The following is a 24,615-nucleotide window of genomic DNA, read 5'->3' as shown; positions in this document are numbered from 1 at the left end:
CTCAAGGCCCACCAACATGTCATGTTTTCAGGATTTCCTTCGTTTTGCCCAGGTAATAATTGCATCACCTGTGCAATGCAAAGGAAATCCTGAAAACATGACCTGTTGGTGGGCCTTGAGGACTGGAGTTGGGGACCTCTGTTCTAGAATACCCGATGCGTTAGAATCGGGCCACCATCTAGTATTGTGATAAACAGCAGATTGCTGGCACATTCACACTCTGCAGCGGCTGCTACAGGAATCCATCAAGTCTGCAGTGATAGAATGCAGCAGTGTTTGGCTGTGGATGTCTGATAGCCAAGCAGATGCGTACCACACCCCAGCATCAGGGACCAACTGAATCTACATACACCAAGTAAAAAGAAGAAGAGCTAGGATACAATGTATAATAGGATACATAAATAATAGCAAGAATCCACATCTTAGATACAATGTATCACGGGAAGCTTATCCATAAGGCTGCTGTCACACGATCAGTATTTGGTCAGTATTTTACATCAGTATTTGTAAGCCAAAACCAGCAGTGGGTGATAAATGCAGAAGTGGAGCATATGTTTCTATTATACTTTTCCTCTATTTGTTCCACTCCTGGTTTTGGCTACAAATACTGATGTAAAATACTGACCAAATACTGCTAGTGTGACGGCAGCCTGATACTTAGCAAGAATCCACATCTTAGATACAATGTATCACAGGAGACTTATCCTTAATATACAGCAAGAATCCACATCTTAGATACAATGTATCACAGGAGACATAAATAATAGCAAGAATCCACATCTTGGATACAATGTATGACGGGAGACTTATCCCTAATATACAGCAAGCATTGGCATACAGAGCTTTTGGGATATGGGGTAACTCAATCTGCTACTCTGCCATGCCAGAATTTGCACATTATAACAATGTATCACTGGACACCAGTATGGCTCACCAATTACCATTGGACAAATGTGGGGACTTCTCTTTGCTGTAATGCTTTTTTTTTTAAGTAAAAATAATCTTTTTTACAGTTGTTGTTCATGGTTGTTTTTTTCTCTGCTTCCCACAGCCTTTATGTAGCTCTGTCTATTACCCCCTGCAGAGCAAGTTAACTGAGAATCTGCCAGTGAGCGTCTTCTGATGGAAGAGTTTGTAAGTAACTCTTATCTGTTTACAGCTATAGACACACGTCCGTATCTATTTCTTCATCCGCATAAAATGGAGTGTTTTTCTCTTATGATTTATCTGTTTCTCCTCCACATTGCATCAGAGTTGTATCAATTTTTTTTTAACAATTTCTTTCTACTTAAGTGAGCAGATGGTCTGAACTTTGTCCATTGACTTTTAGCAACATACCAGTTAAAAAGGGATGAAACTAGAGTATCTTTGATGTAAAAAGTCTTCTATGTTTAATCCGTTTTATACAGATCACTGTTGACTTTAATGACTGTAAAATGGAGAATTGGACGAGCTCGGAGAGTCATGGACCGGAGACACGGATATGTTTTAAAACTGTTGTATAGATTAATGAAACTCTATGGCTCAGTGTATCGTCTAAGAATAACGGATAGGAGGAATGTAGCATTTGGATGAGCTTTTTTTTCAGCAGATTTATGATTTGAATATAAATTAATGAGAATCCGTCAGTGAACTCAGTCTGATGGGCAGTTTATAATTCGTGACAGCATCTTGTCATGTATCTGTATATAGGGAGCTCCCCCTAGTGGTGGCTGCAGACAGGATCTTATCATGTATCTCTGTATACAGGGAGCTCCCCCTAGTGGTGGCTGCAGACAGGATCTTATCATGTATCTCTGTATACAGGGAGCTCCCCCTAGTGGTGGCTGCAGACAGGATCTTATCATGTATCTCTGTATACAGGGAGCTCCCCCTAGTGGTGGCTGCAGACAGGATCTTATCATGTATCTCTGTATACAGGGAGCTCCCCCTAGTGGTGGCTGCAGACAGGATCTTATCATGTATCTCTGTATACAGGGAGCTCCCGCTAGTGGTGGCTGCAGACAGGATCTTATCATGTATCTCTGTATACAGGGAGCTCCCCCTAGTGGTGACAGCAGACAGGATCTTATCATGTATCTCTGTATACAGGGAGCTCCCCCTAGTGGTGACTGTAGACAGGATCTTATCATGTATCTCTGTATACAGGGAGCTCCCCCTAGTGGTGGCTGCAGACAGGATCTTATCATGTATCTCTGTATACAGGGAGCTCCCCCTAGTGGTGACTGCAGACAGGATCTTATCATGTATCTCTGTATACAGGGAGCTCCCTGTTGTGAATTCTGTGGCAGAGCTCCCTCCTGTGGTCACAAGTGGTACTTCGGCTGATTCTCTCTGGGAGCTTCCGTTTGTGGAGGAAAGTGGTACTGCGGCTTATGAGTTTCCTCCCTCAGGTGATGTGGTGGTCGTTAGGTGCTTCTCTACTTAACTCCACCTAATGCTTTGATCCATGCTTCCTGTCAATGTTCCAGTGTTGGACTTGTTTTTCCCTGGATCATTCCTGTGGCCTGCTGCTCTGCATAGCTAAGTTCTTCTTTGCTATTTGTTTGCTATTTTTTCTGTCCAGCTTGTCTATTTGTTTTGCTGGAAGCTCTTGGACGCAAAGGGTGTACCTCCGTGCCGTTAGTTCGGTACAGAGGGTCTTTTTGCCCCCTTTGCGTGGTTTTCTTTAGGGTTTTGTGTAGACCGCAAAGTTATCTTTCCTATCCTCGCTCTGTTAAGAAAGTCGGGCCTCACTTTGCTGAATCTATTTCATCCCTACGTTTGTCTTTTCATCTTAACTCACAGTCATTATATGTGGGGGGCTGCCTTTTCCTTTGGGGTATTTCTCTGAGGCAAGGTAGGCTTATTTTCTATCTTCAGGCTAGTTAGTTTCTCAGGCTGTGTCGAGTTGCATAGGCAGAGTTAGGCGCAATCCACGGCTGCCTCTAGTGTTGTTTGGAGAGGATTAGGGATTGCGGTCTGCAGAGTTCCCACGTCTCAGAGCTCGTTCTATGATTTTGGGTTATTGTCAGATCACTGTATGTGCTCTGACCGCTATGTCCATTGTGATACTGAATTGCCTATCACAACAGTACAGGAAGCCAAAAGTGCTAATGATTCTCAATAGAGGGAAAAAAGAAGTTCTGAGACCATTTTTTTTTCTTTGCACTGTGTTTTGCCTTTTTTTTCCCCTAGACATTTGGGTGGTTCAGGACACAGGTGTAGCAATGGACATTAAAGGTCTGTCTTCATGTGTGGATCAGCTCACGGCAAGAGTTCAAAATATTCAAGATTTTGTGGTTCAGAATTCTTTGTTAGAACCGAGAATTTCTATTCCAGATTTGTTTTTTGGAGATAGAACTAAATTTCTGAGTTTCAAAAATAATTGTAAACTATTTCTGGCTTTGAAACCTCGCTCCTCTGGTGACTCAGTTCAACAGGTTAGGATCGTCATTTCTTATTTGCGCGGCGACCCTCAGGACTGGGCATTTTCTCTTGCGTCAGGAGATCCTGCATTAAGTAATATCGATGCGTTTTTCCTGGCGCTTGGATTGCTGTACGATGAGCCTAATTCAGTGGATCAGGCAGAAAAAAATTTGCTGGCTCTTTGTCAGGCTCAGGATGAGATAGAGGTATATTGTCAGAAATTTAGAAAGTGGTCCGTGCTCACTCAATGGAATGAATCTGCGCTTGCAGCCATTTTCAGAAAGGGTCTCTCTGAAGCCCTTAAGGATTTCATGGTGGGATTTCCTATGCCTGCTGGTTTGAATGAGTCTATGTCTTTGGCCATTCAGATCGGTCGACGCTTGCGTGAGCGTAAATCTGTGCACCATTTGGCGGTATTACCTGAGATTAGACCTGAGCCTATGCAGTGCGATAGGACTATGACCAGAGTTGAACGGCAAGAACACAGACGTCTGAATGGTCTGTGTTTCTACTGTGGTGATTCCACTCATGCTATCTCTGATTGTCCTAAGCGCACTAAGCGGTTCGCTAGGTCTGCCACCATTGGTACTGTACAGTCAAAATTTCTTCTGTCCGTTACCTTGATCTGCTCTTTGTCATCGTATTCTGTCATGGCGTTTGTGGATTCAGGCGCTGCCCTGAATTTGATGGACTTGGAGTATGCTAGGCGTTGTGGGTTTTTCTTGGAGCCCTTGCAGTGTCCTATTCCATTGAGAGGAATTGATGCTACACCTTTGGCCAAGAATAAGCCTCAATACTGGACCCAGCTGACCATGTGCATGGCTCCTGCACATCAGGAAGTTATTCGCTTTCTGGTGTTGCATAATCTGCATGATGTGGTCGTGTTGGGGTTGCCATGGCTACAAGCCCATAATCCAGTATTGGATTGGAAATCCATGTCGGTGTCCAGCTGGGGTTGTCAAGGGGTACATGGTGATGTTCCATTTCTGTCAATTTCGTCATCCACCCCTTCTGAGGTTCCAGAGTTCTTGTCTGATTACCGGGATGTATTTGATGAGCCCAAGTCCGATGCCCTACCTCCGCATAGGGATTGTGATTGTGCTATCAATTTGATTCCTGGTAGTAAATTCCCAAAAGGTCGACTGTTTAATTTATCCGTGCCTGAGCACGCCGCTATGCGCAGTTATGTGAAGGAATCCCTGGAGAAGGGGCATATTCGCCCGTCGTCGTCACCATTGGGAGCAGGGTTCTTTTTTGTAGCCAAGAAGGATGGTTCACTGAGACCTTGTATAGATTACCGCCTTCTTAATAAGATCACTGTTAAATTTCAGTACCCCTTGCCATTGTTATCTGATTTGTTTGCTCGGATTAAGGGGGCTAGTTGGTTCACCAAGATAGATCTTCGTGGTGCGTATAATCTGGTGCGAATCAGGCGAGGCGATGAATGGAAAACTGCATTTAATACGCCCGAGGGTCATTTTGAGTATCTTGTGATGCCGTTCGGACTTGCCAATGCTCCATCAGTGTTTCAGTCCTTTATGCATGACATCTTCCGAGAGTACCTGGATAAATTCCTGATTGTGTACTTAGATGACATTTTGATCTTCTCGGATGATTGGGAGTCTCATGTGAAGCAGGTCAGAACGGTTTTTCAGGTCCTGCGTGCTAATTCTTTGTTTGTGAAGGGATCAAAGTGTCTCTTTGGTGTGCAGAAGGTTTCATTTTTGGGGTTCATCTTTTCCCCTTCTACTATCGAGATGGATCCTGATAAGGTCCAAGCCATCCATGATTGGACTCAGCCGACATCTCTGAAAAGTCTGCAAAAGTTCCTGGGCTTTGCTAATTTTTATCGTCGCTTCATCTGCAATTTTTCTAGTATTGCCAAACCATTGACCGATTTGACCAAGAAGGGTGCTGATTTGGTCAATTGGTCTTCTGCTGCTGTGGAAGCTTTTCATGAGTTGAAGCGTCGTTTTTCTTCTGCCCCTGTGTTGTGTCAACCAGATGTTTCTCTTCTGTTCCAGGTCGAGGTTGATGCTTCTGAGATTGGAGCAGGGGCTGTTTTGTCGCAGAGAGGTTCTGATTGCTCAGTGATGAAACCATGCGCTTTTTTTTCCAGGAAGTTTTCGCCCGCTGAGCGTAATTATGATGTGGGCAATCGAGAGTTGCTGGCCATGAAGTGGGCATTCGAGGAGTGGCGTCATTGGCTTGAAGGAGCTAAGCATCGCGTGGTGGTATTGACTTATCATAAGAACTTGACTTATCTTGAGTCTGCTAAGCGGTTGAATCCTAGACAGGCCCGTTGGTCGCTGTTTTTTGCCCGTTTTGACTTTGTGATTTCGTACCTTCCGGGCCCTAAAAATGTGAAGGCGGATGCTCTGTCTAGGAGTTTTGTGCCCGACTCTCCGGGTTTATCTGAGCCGGCGGGTATCCTCAAGGAAGGAGTAATTGTGTCTGCCATCTCCCCTGATTTGCGGCGGGTGCTGCAAAAATTTCAGGCTAATAAACCTGATCGTTGTCCAGCGGAGAAACTGTTTGTCCCTGATAGGTGGACGAATAAAGTTATCTCTGAGGTTCATTGTTCGGTGTTGGCTGATCATCCTGGAATCTTTGGTACCAGAGAGTTAGTGGCTAGATCCTTTTGGTGGCCATCTCTGTCGCGGGATGTGCGTACTTTTGTGCAGTCCTGTGGGATTTGTGCTCGGGCTAAGCCCTGCTGTTCTCGTGCCAGTGGGTTGCTTTTGCCCTTGCCGGTCCCGAAGAGGCCTTGGACACATATCTCTATGGATTTTATTTCAGATCTTCCCGTTTCTCAAAAGATGTCAGTCATTTGGGTGGTCTGTGATCGCTTTTCTAAGATGGTCCATCTGGTACCCTTGTCTAAATTGCCTTCCTCCTCTGATTTGGTGCCATTGTTCTTCCAGCATGTGGTTCGTTTGCATGGCATTCCAGAGAATATCGTTTCTAACAGAGGTTCCCAGTTTGTTTCGAGGTTTTGGCGAGCCTTTTGTGGTAGGATGGGCATTGACTTGTCTTTTTCCTCGGCTTTCCATCCTCAGACTAATGGCCAGACTGATCGAACCAATCAGACCTTGGAAACCTATCTGAGATGCTTTGTTTCTGCCGATCAGGATGACTGGGTGTCCTTTTTGCCTTTGGCTGAGTTCGCCCTTAATAATCGGGCCAGCTCGGCTACCTTGGTTTCGCCATTTTTCTGCAATTCTGGGTTCCATCCTCGTTTCTCTTCAGGACAGGTTGAGTCTTCGGACTGTCCTGGTGTGGATACTGTGGTGGACAGGTTGCAGCAGATTTGGACTCATGTAGTGGACAATTTGACCTTGTCCCAGGAGATGGCTCATCGTTTTGCTAATCGCAGACGCCGTGTGGGTCCCCGACTTCGTGTTGGGGATCTGGTTTGGTTATCTTCTCGTCATATTCCTATGAAGGTTTCCTCTCCTAAGTTTAAACCTCGTTTCATTGGTCCGTATAGGATTTCTGAGGTTCTTAATCCTGTGTCTTTTCGTCTGACCCTCCCAGATTCTTTTTCCATACATAACGTATTCCATAGGTCATTGTTGCGGAGATACGTGGCACCTATGGTTCCATCTGTTGACCCTCCTGCCCCGGTTTTGGTGGAGGGGGAATTGGAGTATATTGTGGAGAAGATTTTGGATTCTCGTGTTTCAAGACGGAAACTCCAGTATCTGGTTAAATGGAAGGGTTATGCTCAGGAGGATAATTCCTGGGTTTTTGCCTCTGATGTCCATTGTTATGGCCGGCAATCAGGCAACACAGCGTGCAGTAATCAGCGCACATACAGAGATCTGGCAATAACCAAAAACAATAGGACGAGCTCTGAGACGTGGAATCTCTGTAGACTGCAGTACCTGATCTATCCTCACACAACTATAAGCAGCAGTGGATTGCGCCTATCACTACCTATGCAACTCGGCACTGCCTGAGCAGCTGACTAGCCTGAAGATAGAAATACAAGCCTGACTTACCTCAGAGAAATACCCCAAAGGAATAGGCAGCCCCCCACATATAATGACTGTTAGCAAGATGAAAAGACAAAGGTAGGAATGAAATAGATTCAGCAAAGTGAGGCCCGATATTCTAGACAGAGCGAGGATAGCAAAGAGAACTATGCAGTCTACAAAAAACCCTAAAACGAAAACCACGCAAAGGGGCAAAAAGACCCACCGTGCCGAACTAACAGCACGGCGGTGCACCCCTTTGCTTCTCAGAGCTTCCAGCAAAAGTTAATAGCAAGCTGGACAGAAAAAACAGAAAACAAACTAGAAGCACTTATCTAGCAGAGCAGCAGGCCCAAGGAAAGATGCAGTAGCTCAGATCCAACACTGGAACATTGACAAGGAGCAAGGAAGACAGACTCAGGTGGAGCTAAATAGCAAGGCAGCCAACGAGCTCACCAAAACACCTGAGGGAGGAAGCCCAGAGACTGCAATACCACTTGTGACCACAGAAGTGAACTCAGCCACAGAATTCACAACAGTACCCCCCCCTTGAGGAGGGGTCACCGAACCCTCACCAGAACCCCCAGGCCGACCAGGATGAGCCACATGAAAGGCACGAACAAGATCTGGGGCATGGACATCAGAGGCAAAAACCCAGGAATTATCTTCCTGAGCATAACCCTTCCATTTGACCAGATACTGGAGTTTCCGTCTAGAGACACGAGAATCCAAAATCTTCTCCACAATATACTCCAATTCCCCCTCCACCAAAACAGGGGCAGGAGGCTCCACAGATGGAACCATAGGTGCCACGTATCTCCTCAACAACGACCTATGGAATACATTATGTATGGAAAAGGAGTCTGGGAGGGTCAGACGAAAAGACACCGGATTGAGAATCTCAGAAATCCTATACGGACCAATAAAACGAGGTTTAAATTTAGGAGAGGAAACCTTCATAGGAATATGACGAGAAGATAACCAAACCAGATCCCCAACACGAAGTCGGGGTCCCACACGGCGTCTACGATTAGCGAAAAGCTGAGCCTTCTCCTGGGACAAGGTCAAATTGTCCACTACCTGAGTCCAGATCTGCTGCAACCTGTCCACCACAGAATCCACACCAGGACAGTCCGAAGACTCAACCTGTCCTGAAGAGAAACGAGGATGGAACCCAGAATTGCAGAAAAATGGAGAGACCAAGGTAGCCGAGCTGGCCCGATTATTAAGGGCGAACTCAGCCAACGGCAGAAATGACACCCAATCATCCTGGTCAGCAGAAACAAAACATCTCAGATATGTTTCCAAGGTCTGATTGGTTCGTTCGGTCTGGCCATTAGTCTGAGGATGGAAGGCCGAGGAGAAAGATAGGTCAATGCCCATCCTACCACAAAAGGCTCGCCAGAACCTCGAGACAAACTGGGAACCTCTGTCAGAAACAATATTCTCAGGAATGCCATGTAAACGAACCACATGCTGGAAGAACAAAGGCACCAAATCAGAGGAGGAAGGCAATTTAACCAAGGGCACCAGATGGACCATTTTAGAAAAGCGATCACAGACCACCCAAATGACCGACATTTTTTGAGAAACGGGAAGGTCAGAAATGAAATCCATCGAAATATGTGTCCAAGGCCTCTTCGGGACCGGCAAGGGCAAAAGCAACCTACTGGCACGTGAACAGCAGGGCTTAGCCCTAGCACAAATTCCACAGGACTGCACAAAAGCACGCACATCCCGTGACAGAGATGGCCACCAGAAGGATCTAGCAACCAACTCCCTGGTACCAAAGATTCCTGGATGACCGGCCAGCACCGAACAATGAAGTTCAGAGATAACTTTACTAGTCCACCTATCAGGGACGAACAGTTTCTCGGCCGGACAACGATCAGGTTTATTAGCCTGAAATTTCTGCAACACTCTCCGCAAATCAGGGGAGATGGCAGACACAATGACTCCTTCCTTGAGGATACTCGCCGGCTCAGATAACCCCGGAGAGTCGGGCACAAAACTCCTAGACAGAGCATCCGCCTTCACATTTTTAGAGCCCGGAAGGTATGAAATCACAAAATCAAAACGAGCAAAAAATAACGACCAACGGGCCTGTCTAGGATTCAAGCGCTTGGCAGACTCAAGATAAGTAAGGTTCTTATGATCAGTCAAAACCACCACGCGATGCTTAGCACCCTCAAGCCAATGACGCCACTCCTCGAATGCCCACTTCATGGCCAGCAACTCTCGGTTGCCCACATCATAATTACGCTCAGCAGCAGAAAATTTCCTGGAAAAGAAAGCACATGGTTTGAACACTGAGCAACCAGAACCTCTCTGTGACAAAACCGCCCCTGCACCAATCTCAGAAGCATCAACCTCGACCTGGAACGGAAGAGAAACATCAGGTTGACACAACACAGGGGCACAGCAAAAACGACGCTTCAACTCCTGAAAAGCTTCCACGGCAGCAGAAGACCAATTAACCAAATCAGCACCCTTCTTGGTTAAATCGGTCAATGGTCTGGCAATGCTAGAAAAATTACAGATGAAGCGACGATAAAAATTAGCAAAGCCCAGGAATTTCTGCAGACTTTTTATAGATGACGGCTGAGTCCAATCCTGGATGGCCTGAACCTTAACCGGATCCATCTCGATAGTAGAAGGGGAAAAGATGAACCCCAAAAATGAAACTTTCTGCACACCGAAGAGACACTTTGATCCCTTCACGAACAAGGAATTAGCACGCAGGACCTGAAAAACCATTCTGACTTGCTTCACATGAGACTCCCAATCATCTGAGAAGATCAAAATGTCATCCAAGTAAACAATCAAGAATTTATCCAGATACTCACGGAAAATGTCATGCATAAAAGACTGAAAAACAGATGGAGCATTGGCAAGTCCGAACGGCATCACCAGATACTCAAAATGACCCTCGGGCGTATTAAATGCCGTTTTCCATTCATCTCCCTGCCTGATTCTCACCAGATTATACGTACCACGAAGATCAATCTTAGTAAACCAACTAGCCCCCTTAATCCGAGCAAACAAGTCAGAAATCAATGGCAAGGGATACTGAAACTTAACAGTGATCTTATTAAGAAGGCGGTAATCAATACACGGTCTTAGCGAACCATCCTTCTTGGCTACAAAAAAGAACCCTGCTCCCAATGGTGACGACGATGGGCGAATATGTCCCTTCTCCAGGGACTCCTTCACATAACTGCGCATAGCGGTGTGTTCAGGTACGGACAAATTAAATAAACGACCCTTAGGGAATTTACTACCAGGAATCAAATCGATAGCACAATCACAATTCCTATGCGGAGGTAGGGCATCAGACTTGGACTCTTCAAATACATCCTGAAAGTCCGACAAGAACTCTGGGATGTCAGAAGGAATGGATGACGAAATAGACAAAAATGGAACATCACCATGTACTCCCTGACAACCCCAGCTGGTTACCGACATAGAGTTCCAATCCAATACTGGATTATGGGTTTGTAGCCATGGCAACCCCAACACGACCACATCATGCAAATTATGCAGTACCAGAAAGCGAATAACTTCCTGATGTGCAGGAGCCATGCACATGGTCAGCTGGGCCCAGTACTGAGGCTTATTCTTGGCCAAAGGTGTAGCATCAATTCCTCTCAACGGAATAGGACACCGCAAAGGCTCCAAGAAAAATCCACAACGTTTAGCATAATCCAAATCCATCAGATTCAGGGCAGCGCCTGAATCCACAAACGCCATGACAGAATACGATGACAAAGAGCACATTAAGGTAATGGACAAAAGGAATTTGGACTGTACAGTACCAATAACGGCAGAGCTATCGAACCGCCTAGTGCGTTTAGGACAATTAGAAATAGCATGAGTAGAATCACCACAATAGAAACACAGTCTGTTCAGACGTCTGTGTTCTTGCCGTTCTACTTTAGTCATAGTCCTGTCGCACTGCATAGGCTCAGGTTTACTCTCAGACAATACCGCCAGATGGTGCACAGATTTACGCTCGCGCAAGCGACGACCGATCTGAATGGCCAAGGACATAGACTCATTCAAACCAGCAGGCATAGGAAATCCCACCATTACATCCTTAAGAGCTTCAGAGAGACCCTTTCTGAACAAAGCCGCTAGTGCAGATTCATTCCACAGAGTGAGTACTGACCACTTCCTAAATTTCTGACAATATACTTCTACATCATCCTGACCCTGGCATAAAGCCAGCAGATTTTTCTCAGCCTGATCCACTGAATTAGGCTCATCGTAAAGCAATCCCAGCGCCTGGAAAAATGCATCAACATTACTCAATGCAGAATCTCCTGGTGCAAGAGAAAACGCCCAGTCCTGTGGGTCGCCGCGCAAAAAAGAAATAATAATCAAAACCTGTTGAATAGGATTACCAGAAGAATGAGGTTTCAAGGCCAAAAATAGCTTACAATTATTTCTGAAGCTCAGGAACTTAGTTCTGTCACCAAAAAACAAATCAGGAATCGGAATTCTTGGTTCTAGCATCGATTTCTGATCAATAGTATCTTGAATCTTTTGTACATTTACAACGAGATTATCCATTGAGGAGCACAGAGCCTGAATATCCATGTCCACAGCTGTGTCCTGAAGCACTCTAATGTCTAGGGGAAAAAAAAGACTGAAGACAGAGCTAAGAAAAAAAATGATGTCAGGATTTCTTTTTTCCCTCTATTGGGAATCATTGGTGTGTGCTCCTTGTACTGTTATGGCTGGCAATCAGGCAACACAGCGTGCAGTAATCAGCGCACATACAGAGATCTGGCAATAACCAAAAACAATAGGACGAGCTCTGAGACGTGGAATCTCTGTAGACTGCAGTACCTGATCTATCCTCACACAACTATAAGCAGCAGTGGATTGCGCCTATCACTACCTATGCAACTCGGCACTGCCTGAGGAGCTGACTAGCCTGAAGATAGAAATACAAGCCTGACTTACCTCAGAGAAATACCCCAAAGGAATAGGCAGCCCCCCACATATAATGACTGTTAGCAAGATGAAAAGACAAACGTAGGAATGAAATAGATTCAGCAAAGTGAGGCCCGATATTCTAGACAGAGCGAGGATAGCAAAGAGAACTATGCAGTCTACAAAAAACCCTAAAACGAAAACCACGCAAAGGGGCAAAAAGACCCACCGTGCCGAACTAACAGCACGGCGGTGCACCCCTTTGCTTCTCAGAGCTTCCAGCAAAAGTTAATAGCAAGCTGGACAGAAAAAACAGAAAACAAACTAGAAGCACTTATCTAGCAGAGCAGCAGGCCCAAGGAAAGATGCAGTAGCTCAGATCCAACACTGGAACATTGACAAGGAGCAAGGAAGACAGACTCAGGTGGAGCTAAATAGCAAGGCAGCCAACGAGCTCACCAAAACACCTGAGGGAGGAAGCCCAGAGACTGCAATACCACTTGTGACCACAGAAGTGAACTCAGCCACAGAATTCACAACAGTCCATGCTCCCGATCTTGTTCGTGCCTTTCATGTGGCTCATCCTGGTCGGCCTGGGGGCTCTGGTGAGGGTTCGGTGACCCCTCCTGTTGTGAATTCTGTGGCAGAGCTCCCTCCTGTGGTCACAAGTGGTACTTCGGCTGATTCTCTCTGGGAGCTTCCGTTTGTGGAGGAAAGTGGTACTGCGGCTTCTGAGTTTCCTCCCTCAGGTGATCTGGTGAGGTCGTTAGGTGCTTCTCTACTTAACTCCACCTAATGCTTTGATCCATGCTTCCTGTCAATGTTCCAGTGTTGGACTTGTTTTTCCCTGGATCATTCCTGTGGCCTGCTGCTCTGCATAGCCAAGTTCTTCTTTGAATCTATTTCATCCCTACGTTTGTCTTTTCATCTTAACTCACAGTCATTATATGTGGGGGGCTGCCTTTTCCTTTGGGGTATTTCTCTGAGGCAAGGTAGGCTTATTTTCTATCTTCAGGCTAGTTAGTTTCTCAGGCTGTGTCGAGTTGCATAGGCAGAGTTAGGCGCAATCCACGGCTGCCTCTAGTGTTGTTTAGAGAGGATTAGGGATTGCGGTCTGCAGAGTTCCCACGTCTCAGAGCTCGTTCTATTATTTTGGGTTATTGTCAGATCACTGTATGTGCTCTGACCGCTATGTCCATTGTGATACTGAATTGCCTATCACAACAGCTCCCCCTATTGGTGACTGCAGACAGAATCTTATCATGTATCTCTGTATACAGGGAGCTCCCCCTAGTGGTGACTGCAGACAGGATCTTATCATGTATCTCTGTATACAGGGAGCTCCCCCTAGTGGTGGCTGCAGACTGGATCTTATGTATCTCTGTATACAGGGAGCTCCCCCTAGTGGTGGCTGCAGATAGGATCTTATCATGTATCTCTGTATACAGGGAGCTCCCCCTAGTGGTGACTGCAGACAGGATCTTATCATGTATCTCTGTATACAGGGAGCTCCCCCTAGTGGCGACTGCAGACAGGATCTTATCATGTATCTCTGTATACAGGGAGCTCCCCCTACTGGTGGCTGCAGACAGGTTCTTATCATGTATCTCTGTATACAGGGAGCTCCTCCTAGTGGCGACTGCAGACAGGGTCTTATCATGTATCTCTGTATACAGGGAGCTCCCCCTAGTGGTGTAATAATAATAATAATAATAATATATCTCTGTATACAAGGGGATTTGGAGCTTTCTAGAGTAAAATTAGAGCTGAGGCTTTATAGATATATTAGGGAATTAGTATAGATTTGTGGACATATTTAGACAAAGCATTACCTTCTCTAACCTTTTAAATTTTACCACGGTGTTCAGGAATTGTGGTCCCATTATGTGGAGATGTAACCACCACTCAGTGATCTTTTGGTCTGTGCCGTCAGGTGAGAAATAAATCAACAATCATTTTTTGTGACACAGATCTTAGGAACAGAATTTTAATTTACCGCATGGCAGACATGGTCCTGTACAGATACCTTAAGAAAAAAGTTGCATACTGGATATTTGTAAACAGAATCACAGAAAAGAAAGCAAAATTGTGTCAGAAGATGAATCTCCAGAGCTTGAGATCAGAGGTAAAAAAATAAAGTGCCTTTAATTAGTATGTGCTTTATATCTTAATATTTATCTTTTTTCATGACCCCCTCACCTTTCCCATAGGGTTTTTTGTAACCCTGTGTCTCCTCTGTGCTACAGTTCAGCGTCCAGAATGTGCAACAAAATCCCTCCATTCCTTATAAAACAGTAACGTAATGTCAGCGCTAATGCACATTCAGTACTCGCCTCTCGCTGTGTCCCTCCGAGCGGACAGGAGACAGTCAGAGGAAATCTCTGCTCTGAAGATTCCTCTCTTAAGCCGCTGAATCAAAGTTACAAACTACGTGAAACAAAGTCCTATTGCAAGGAGGGAATATACAACAGCCTGTGGTGATATATGCTCCAAGAGAGCGGGGTGCGTTCAGGTGCTACAGGACCCCGGAGAGATGGGGTGGAAGAAAAGTGAGCAGAAGAATATTAACAAGAATATTAGGAAGGGGGCGAGACGTAGTGTCTGCTTACAACTGGGGTCAATGCAACTGTATCCATGATGGAGCCAGGCACCACAAAATCCCCTTCACATTCACCTGCTGTATGAACCTGTCCACACCTATTAAATATGTGCCCACCTCCATTGCTGTAGGTAAGGGGCGCACTGTAATTACTGGGGTCTTTGCTCATCGACACCCCAGCGACTGCTCTGTGAAGGCAACCAACTAATTTATTAATTTCTAACTAGGGAACATAAAAGGATGTAATAAGTGACTAAAAAGGGAAAAAAGTGCATTACTGTTCATGGATCTTGGCCGATATTTGCCGCTTCGGAGTCATTCTTCTAAGTATACGTTTGACAATCCGTAGACCGTGCGGACGTAGCAATCTGATTTGTCAGACATTTCTTTAAGTGCAATTCAAAAAATAAATACAGAAAAAAAACAAAAACTTTTTTTTCCCCATCTATACCACTTTGCACAAGCGTCTCCCATTGATGTTCATCACCCATTAACTTTAACCTTCCGTTATTCCAGCTGCTCCTCAACGTACCGTCCTGGTGGTCTTGTAGGACGATTCTTATGGAAACTGTTCCCCATGATATGTTCAGTTCTCGCTAAACATCCTGGATCTTCTTCTTGAAGTCAAAGGATCGAGCTTAGAAAACCACAACTAAGACACTTGTCTGCGACCTAACCCATCGTTAAAAAGGCAAAAAAAAAGCAAATTTTAATCCTAATCTCTGTCCCTTATCACCGTGCACCTAGATCTAGATTATAACGGGCGATACAATGATAATCGTGTCAGCGGGAATCTCCGCGGCTCCGTGCGTTCCCGGCACTTCTTATGCTCATAACAAAAGCCCCTGAGTTTTCAGTGTTCGTTATGTTGATGATATGAAATGGTGGATGGGCTGGCCAGGCACGCTCCTCACTACACGTTCACCCTCTTCACATGGTTCCTAAAAAAAAGATCTAGGTACAGTCATTTTTGTATAAGGTCTAGGTATCCTATGAGAACGTTCTAGGTATATCATACAGCAGAGCCCCTGGAATAAGCTTTATACACTCTCTGCAATATATATATATATTTATAGATTATTTTTTCCACTTGGATAATTAAGAACATTCATAACTTAAGGTATATAAACATATTTTGGAGGCTTCGCTCTCCAGTGTCTCTTTGTAGGCAGGTCACATAAGTGGTGTCATATTGGTTAGTCCAAACCCAACATACAGTGCGGTGCTGGAAGTAGCTGATAGTTATGGGATTGTATATAGTTCAGGTGGCCGGTCCGGACTGCAGATGACCGATGCTTATGAAGAAGACCTTGTCAATCTTCTCGAGCGCTACTGTGAGATAAATCCCGGTTTCCAGACTTTCAGAAGCTCAGGATCCTTGCTTCTTTATCCTTTGCCCAAGAAAGCTACAAGCTCTAATATAAGGTCATAAAATATCGGAATGTCCACAAGTGGCCCAAGCGTCGTCAGGACCTCGAATATCTGCGTAGCATCCGTGGAGGATTACAGCTTCTGTGCACCTCAGAAGATAATCGCCTCCTCCATATACACCGAGCAGGAACCCAACCAGCATCCACGATGGAGAAGATCCGCTCAGAGATTGGGGTTCATCATTCTGTAGAGTGTTAGGATCTCTTCCCCCCCCACTGATATGAGGACTGACCTTTTCTACAAGAGATCAGGCACTCTTCCCATGACGATTACTACTTATTGCCTATCATAGAATATAGTCTACCTTCTCTATGGGATCAGTAACTCTCCCCACCATCCATAACTTAAAGATCTGATGACTTACTAGATACGAACAGTGGCCATCACCTACATGGGATCCATAATGTCTGCTACAAGCCATCATTAATGTTCTTACAGCCCATATCCAAAGACAATATATCCTCCATGGATGATGATCCGTCATTGGGACATCTACTCATGGACTATAGCCGGAGGACCCAGCTTCTCTTTCTATATAGGATCAGCAGCTATTCCCACCAGTCAATATCAAGATGTCTCCTTTCCGTGCATGAAATCCGGTGACCCATTTCCTCTTTCCAAGCGATTGAGAATCTTACCACCACCCAGAATCTTAAAATCTATTAATTATCCAAAAATAAAGAGAATTCTCCTTTTTATAGGAGTTTGTGAGCTCTTCTTACCATCCATAATCTTAACATCTAATCATTGTTCATATCCAAGCAAACTGTCCAATGAATACTCAAAACCAAAGAACCTCCACTTTCCAAAAGGGACCCGGAGCTCTTCTTACGACCATAATCCAAACATCTTCTCATTACTCACGATCAAAGCAGAAAAGTGAGAGCTTCCATCATTTGAATATCTATTCATTACCCATAACCAAAGGAGATTCACCATCTACAGGAGACCAGGAGCTGTTCACACCATCCATAATCTGATTAGTCACTCATTTTCCATAACCAAAATAGAACCAACTTCTATTGGAGATCAAGTACTCTTCCCACCATCCAGAACCCAATTGTCTACCCATTAAATGTAACTGAAGAGGATCCACCTTCTATAGGAGACTGGAGCTCTCCACACCATCCATAATGAGATTATTTACTCGTTATCCATAATCAAAAAGGACCCAAATTCTATAGGAGATTAGGAACTCTTTCGAGCATTTATATGGTGAGATTTAAAAAACTATCCATAACCAAAAAGGATCCATCTTCCATAGGAGACAAAAAAAACTGCAGGGGGGTGATCAACCTTTCATAGGAGTCCAGAAACACTTTTCTGTCATCAGAAGTCCAAATATCTACACATTATCCACTACCAGAGGGGATTCATCTTCTACAGAAACAACTCTTTCCACCATCCCTAAACCAAACATCTACTCATTATTAGTGATGAGCGAGTATACTCGTTACTCGGGTTTCCCCGAGTCATTATCCATAACTAAATAGGACCGACCCTATATAATAGCGCACAGAGTCTCCTAACCATCCATAATCTGATGATCTACTCATAACTACAATCAAAGAGCATCAATCTTCTATAGCAGAACATAAACTCTTCTCACCATCCATAATCCAAATATCTATTCATTATCCAAAACTATGAAGCATGTACCTCTGATAGGAGGCCGGGAACCTTTCCCGTTACCTATAATTCGAATATTTACTCATCATTCATAACCAAAAAGTATCCACCTTCTGCAAGAGATGAAGTACACTACATGTAATCCAAATATCTTCATTGTCCACTTTCTATAGGAAACTGGAAACTCTTCCCACTATCCATAATCCAAATGTCTATTCATTATCGATATTCAAGGATGATCCATCAGGAACTCTCTCCACCATCAATAATCCAAATATCTACTCATTACCAAGGATGATCCACCTTCTGTAGAAGATCAGGAACTCTCTCCACCATCAATAATCAAAGTCTACTCATTACCAAGGACGATCCACCTTCTGTAGAAGATCAGGAACTCTCTCCACCATCAATAATCCAAATATCTACTCATTACCAAGGATGATCCACCTTTTGTAGAAGATGGGGAACTCTCTGGACCATCAATAATCAATATCTACTCATTACCAAAGATGATCCACCTTCTGTAGAAGATCAGGAACTCTCTCCACCATCAATAATCCAAACATTTACTCATTACCAGGGATGATCCACCTTCTGTAGAAGATCAGGAACTCTCTCCACCATCAATAATCCAAACATTTACTCATTACCAAGGATGATCCACCTTCTGTAGAAGATCAGGAACTCTCTCCACTATCAATAATCAAAACATCTACTCATTTCCAAGGATGAGCCACCTTTGGTAGGAGACCAGGAACTCTTTGAACCATCCATAATCTAAATGATTACTCTCTAGCTACAGTCAAAAATGATCCACCTTCTACAGGTTGGTTTGGGATAACCAAAAAATCAGATCCACCTTCTTCAGAAGTTCAGGACCCATGCCGACCAACCATAATATAACCGGTCCCACCTTCTGAAGGAGACCATGGACGCGTCCCACCATCCATAACCACATTGTCTAGAGGACCACTCAATCCCGGTCCACCATGAATAAGGGCATCTTCTCCCCCTCTATGGTCTATAGAGATGATGACCACTGTTCATCCAGATCTTCACTCCCTGTCTCTCCACACTATCCCATCTAGATGAAAAATAAAAAAAATTCATATAACTCATAACTTGTGTCATGGCGGACACCTTGGCATCTCCACTTCTGGTCCTGGTTTATTATACATCCAGCTATAATTATCCATTTGTAACTTTTTTTCCCGGGGAGAAACCATTTTACCGACCAGTTTGGACCCCCATGATATTTCTGCAGCACTCCCGAGTCTGATTTGGGACCGAGCATCGGCCATGACGCCTCCGCTATGGGGCAGGTTTAGGAGATGTGAAATATAAAGAGACGGCGTATAAAATATTCTAGTCCTGGGTCGTTAAGGAAGGAGAGAAGAGAGTTGTATGGGACACCTGCAGCATTTTACAGCAAAAAACGTAGATATCTACATCATGTTAACCTTAAAAAACTCTATAAAACACTAGTTATTAAGAATAAAAAATATGCATATACGGCATGTAAACTGCTTTGGTAACATCGTATTTCAGATGTCGTCAGTGCATAAAATCCTCCCCACAGGGAGAGGAGGAAGCTCAGAAGCTGAGGGCAATCTCAGGATATTCCGTAAGGAGCCATCGTGTGTGGAGGATATTCCTGGGGCACGTCCGAAGAGCAAGATGAGAATCTCTGGGAGTCTTACAAGCTCAAGGTCATAAGCTGGAGCGCGCCGTGAGGGAGATCATTAAGGTGCTGATGGCGGATAAGGTGCAGGCGTTTGACGTGGAAGCACCCGATCCTTGCGCGTAGGCATCTGGAAAGAAGCAAAGGGGCAAATGGGTGACATATAGAATTCTCATCAACAGGTGACGTCATAGATCTTTGTCTGAATCCCCATGACAACACTTCTTGTCGGATCACTGCTGTTCATTAAAAATTTATATGAAGTCCACTAAAAGTTTTATAAGTTTATTCTAAGTTTGTTATAACTTCCCTACAGTCTTATTATAACGTTATTAGGTTATACATTCACTATAAGTTCAGTATAAGTTTAGTAAGTTACTATAATCTAATCATAAAACTCGGAACTTTTTGTGTTACCTTTAGATGAAGTTCACTATAAGTTTATTAAAGGTTAAAGGGACTCTGTCACCTGAATTTGGAGGGAACAATCTTCAGCCATAGGGGCGGGGTTTTCGGGTGTTTGATTCACCCTTTCCTTACCCGCTGGCTGCAATATTGGATTGAAGTTCATTCTCTGTCCTCCGTAGTACACGCCTGCACAAGGTAATCTTGCCTTGCGCAGGCGTGTACTATGGAGGACAGAGAATGAACTTCAATCCAATATTGCAGCCAGCGGGTAAGGAAAGGGTGAATCAAACACCCGAAAACCCCGCCCCTATGGCTGAAAATTGTTCCCTCCAAATTCAGGTGACAGTGTCCCTTTAAGGCCGGTTTCACACGTCAGTGGCTCCAGTACGTGAGGTGACAGTTTCCTCACGTACCGGAGACACTGACTCACGTAGACACATTAAAATCAATGTGTCTCTGCACATGTCAGCGTGTTTTCACGGACCGTGTGTCCGTTTGGAAAACACGGAGACATGTCAGTGTTTGTGGGAACGCACGGATCACACGGACCCATTAAAGTCAATGGGTCCGTGTAAAACACATACTGCACACGAATGCTGTCCGTGTGCCGTGCAGGAGACAGTGCTACTGTAAGCGCTGTCCCCCCAGTTTGTGGTGCTGAAGCCCCATTCATTCCTTCTCTCCAGCAGCGTTCGCTGGAGAGAAGGAATGAAAAATCATTTTTTTAAAAATGTTTTTGTTTTTAAAATAAAGTTCCCGGTAATCTCCCCCCTCCAACCTCCTGTGCGCCCGCCCGCTGGCATTAAAATACTTACCCAGCTCCCTCGGCGCTTACATCCTCTCAGCGTCGCAGCTCTTCCTGTATGAGAGGTCACGTGGTGCCGCTTATTACAGTGATGAATATGCGGCTCCACCTTCCATAGGGGTGGAGCCGCATATTCATCACTGTAATAAGCGGCACCACGTGACAGCTCATACAGGAGAAACTGCCAGCGCTGAGAGGAGAGAGGAGACATCGCGGGAGCTGGGTGAGTATTTCTATGCAAGGGGCCGGGCGGCGCACGGGGGATGGGAGGCGGGAGCTCACCAGCAAACTTTATTTTTAACAAAAAATAACAAAAACTTAATCTTTCATCTCTTCTCTCCTGCGGGGGAGAAGAGATGAATGCCGGCTTCAGCACCACGCAGGGGGGACAGCGCTTAGTGTAGCGCTGTCTCTCCTGCACGGTCCGTGTGGTCCTCAGGCGGCACACGGATGCCGAACTGATGTACCACGTGAGCACACGGACACGGATAATTCCGGTACCGATTTTTCCAGTACCGGAATTATCTGGACGTGTGGGACAGGCCTAATAAGGTTTTTTTTTTTTTACAATTTTCTCAAATACTTGTATAATTACAGGTGCCTCGATCTCCTGATATCAGTAGCTTCACCTCCGGTTTGTGCGATATATAGGAGAGCATTTCCTATGTCGGGGGCTGGCTCATTTCAATGGCTGATTCATTTACAGAGAAGGAGGCTTAGCTACTGAGCCATCAGTCAGCCGGCCATATATGCATAATATATGATAATATTATATCAGAATCACTTCTAAACATTGGTATATGACGACCCCTTTAACCCCTTAGTGACGGAGCCAAATTTTTGAAATCTGACCAGTGTCACTTTATCTGGTAATAACTCTGCAACGCTTCAACAAATCCCAGTGATTTTGAGAATGTTTTTCGTGACACATTATACTTTATGATAATGGTAAATTTAGGTCAATATGTTTTGTGTTTATTTATTAAAAATATAAAAAATTTGAGAAAAATGTTAAAAAATTAGCAATTTTCTAAATTTGAATGATTATCCCTTTAATCCAGATGGTCATACCACAGGAAATCATTAATAAATAACATTTCCCTCATGTTTGCTTTACATCAGCACCATTTGTAAAATGTTCTTTTATTTTTATTAGCATTTTAGGAGCTTTAAAAATGTAGCAGCAATTTTTCATTTTTTTAAGGAAATTTACAAAATTTATTTTTTTAGGGACCTATCCATGTTTGAAGTGACTTTAGGGGTCCTATACAGTGGGGCAAAAAAGTATTTAGTCAGTCAGCAATAGTGCAAGTTCCACCACTTAAAAAGATGAGAGGCGTCTGTAATTTACATCATAGGTAGACCTCATCTATGGGAGACAAACTGAGAAAAAAAAATACAGAAAATCACATTGTCTGTTTTTTTAACATTTTATTTGCATATTATGGTGGAAAATAAGTATTTGGTCAGAAACAAAATTTCATCTCAATACTTTGTAATATATCCTTTGTTGGCAATGACAGAGGTCAAACGTTTTCTGTAAGTCTTCACAAGGTTGCCACACACTGTTGTGGGTATGTTGGCCCACTCCTCCATGCAGATCTCCTCTAGAGCAGTGATGTTTTTGGCTTTTCGCTTGGCAACACGGACTTTCAACTCCCTCCAAAGGTTTTCTATAGGGTTGAGATCTGGAGACTGGCTAGGCCACTCCAGGACCTTGAAATGCTTCTTACGAAGCCACTCCTTCGTTGCCCTGGCGGTGTGCTTTGGATCATTGTCATGTTGAAAGACCCAGCCACGTTTCATCTTCAATGCCCTTGCTGATGGAAGGAGGTTTGCACTCAAAATCTCACGATATATGGCCCCATTCATTCTTTCATGTACCCGGATCAGTCGTCCTGGCCCCTTTGCAGAGAAACAGCCCCAAAGCATGATGTTTCCACCACCATGCTTTACAGTAGGTATGGTGTTTGATGGATGCAACTCAGTATTCTTTTTCCTCCAAACACGACAAGTTGTGTTTCTACCAAACAGTTCCAGTTTGGTTTCATCAGACCATAGGACATTCTCCCAAAACTCCTCTGGATCATCCAAATGCTCTCTAGCAAACTTCAGACGGGCCCGGACATGTACTGGTTTAAGCAGTGGGACACGTCTGGCACTGCAGGATCTGAGTCCATGGTGGCGTAGTGTGTTACTTATGGTAGGCCTTGTTACATTGGTCCCAGCTCTCTGCAGTTCATTCACTAGGTCCCCCCGCGTGGTTCTGGGATTTTTGCTCACCGTTCTTGTGATCATTCTGACCCCACGGGGTGGGATTTTGCGTGGAGCCCCAGATCGAGGGAGATTATCAGTGGTCTTGTATGTCTTCCATTTTCTAATTATTGCTTCCACTGATGATTTCTTCACTCCAAGCTGGTTGGCTATTGCAGATTCAGTCTTCCCAGCCTGGTGCAGGGCTACAATTTTGTTTCTGGTGTCCTTTGACAGCTCTTTGGTCTTCACCATAGTGGAGTTTGGAGTCAGACTGTTTGAGGGTGTGCACAGGTGTCTTTTTATACTGATAACAAGTTTAAACAGGTGCCATTACTACAGGTAATGAGTGGAGGAAAGAGGAGACTCTTAAAAAAGAAGTTACAGGTCTGTGAGAGCCAGAAATCCTGATTGTTTGTTTCTGACCAAATACTTATTTTCCACCATAATATGCAAATAAAATGATAAAAAAACAGACAGTGATTTTCTGGATTTTTTTTTCTCAGTTTGTCTCCCATAGTTGAGGTCTACCTATGATGTAAATTACAGACGCCTCTCATCTTTTTAAGTGGTGGAACTTGCACTATTGCTGACTGACTAAATACTTTTTTGCCCCACTGTATATTGGGAAATCCCCAAACATGATACCATTTTCAAAACAGTACCCCTAGACAAATTGAAAACAGTTGTCAGGTAGTTTATTAACCCTTCAGGTGCTTTACAGGAATTAATGCAAAGTGGTATGACAGAAATGAAAATGTGTATTTTTACCACCTAAATGCCTCTAACTTCTGAACAGATTACTACAGCCGACAGACTCTAAGGCCGCTATTTGGTCGTGAATTGCCATGGCAAACATCAGGACCACAAAATCATGATCTGAGGGCACAAGTTTGGACAAAGAGGAAACCCCCACACTCTGTTAACCTTTCATAATGATGTAGTCACTATTGACAGCAGCATCTAAGGGGTTAAACAGATTTGGAAGGTGCAAACACTGATCGTGGCTGATGCAGCAAGTTGTCAGCTATAGTGTACAGGGAACAGCTGCTGGATTGTCACCTGTATGGGGAGGGTATTCTCTTATATCTTAGGTCAGTTAAAAGACGTATTGGCGGTCATTAAGGGGTCAAGTAAACAGAGATGAATTATTGTAACTTTCTAAAAACTTATGTTTCATTTCTAATTTTCTACTTGCAGTAAATGGAGGATACATTTGTGTTATATCCAGTGGCTGAAAAAATGTTCAGACCTCCTACTTCTCACAGTGAAGGGTTTGTTACAGTAGGATCCAGCCTGGACAATCCTCTGTGATGTAAGCAGAAAAAAGCAGACTGATACACTGTAACAAACTATCAGGACAGGAGAGGGATTGGTGCGGATTTGTTAATCTCAGAGAGGATTGTCCACACCGATACATTATAACAAACCATCATGGGGTTCATCTGTGCTGAGGCGAATGTGTTTAGCTTACAGAGGATTGTCT

The 24,615-nt window shown here is 44.2% G+C and overlaps 1 protein-coding gene across 3 annotated transcripts in view; it reads right to left on the bottom strand.

The window, feature by feature from the left end:
- Positions 1-14,296: 14,296 nt before the first annotated feature.
- LOC138647266 (contactin-4-like) overlaps positions 14,297-24,615 on the bottom strand; it is a 254,562-nt gene continuing 244,243 nt past the window's right edge. For 2 of the 3 annotated variants that reach the window (XM_069736165.1, XM_069736167.1), the window contains one exon: positions 14,297-19,793. In XM_069736165.1, the coding sequence (XP_069592266.1) occupies positions 19,693-19,793 (101 nt within the window). In that variant the 3' untranslated portion in view covers positions 14,297-19,692. The remainder of the gene's footprint in view (positions 19,794-24,615) is intronic. The other variant, XM_069736168.1, reaches the window with a different exon arrangement.

Source organism: Ranitomeya imitator, chromosome 8, assembly GCF_032444005.1.
Source record: "Ranitomeya imitator isolate aRanImi1 chromosome 8, aRanImi1.pri, whole genome shotgun sequence".
Classification (NCBI taxonomy): domain Eukaryota; kingdom Metazoa; phylum Chordata; class Amphibia; order Anura; family Dendrobatidae; genus Ranitomeya; species Ranitomeya imitator.
Note: the sequence above shows the minus strand (reverse complement) of the source record. Positions and strands in the feature narration are given on the sequence as shown.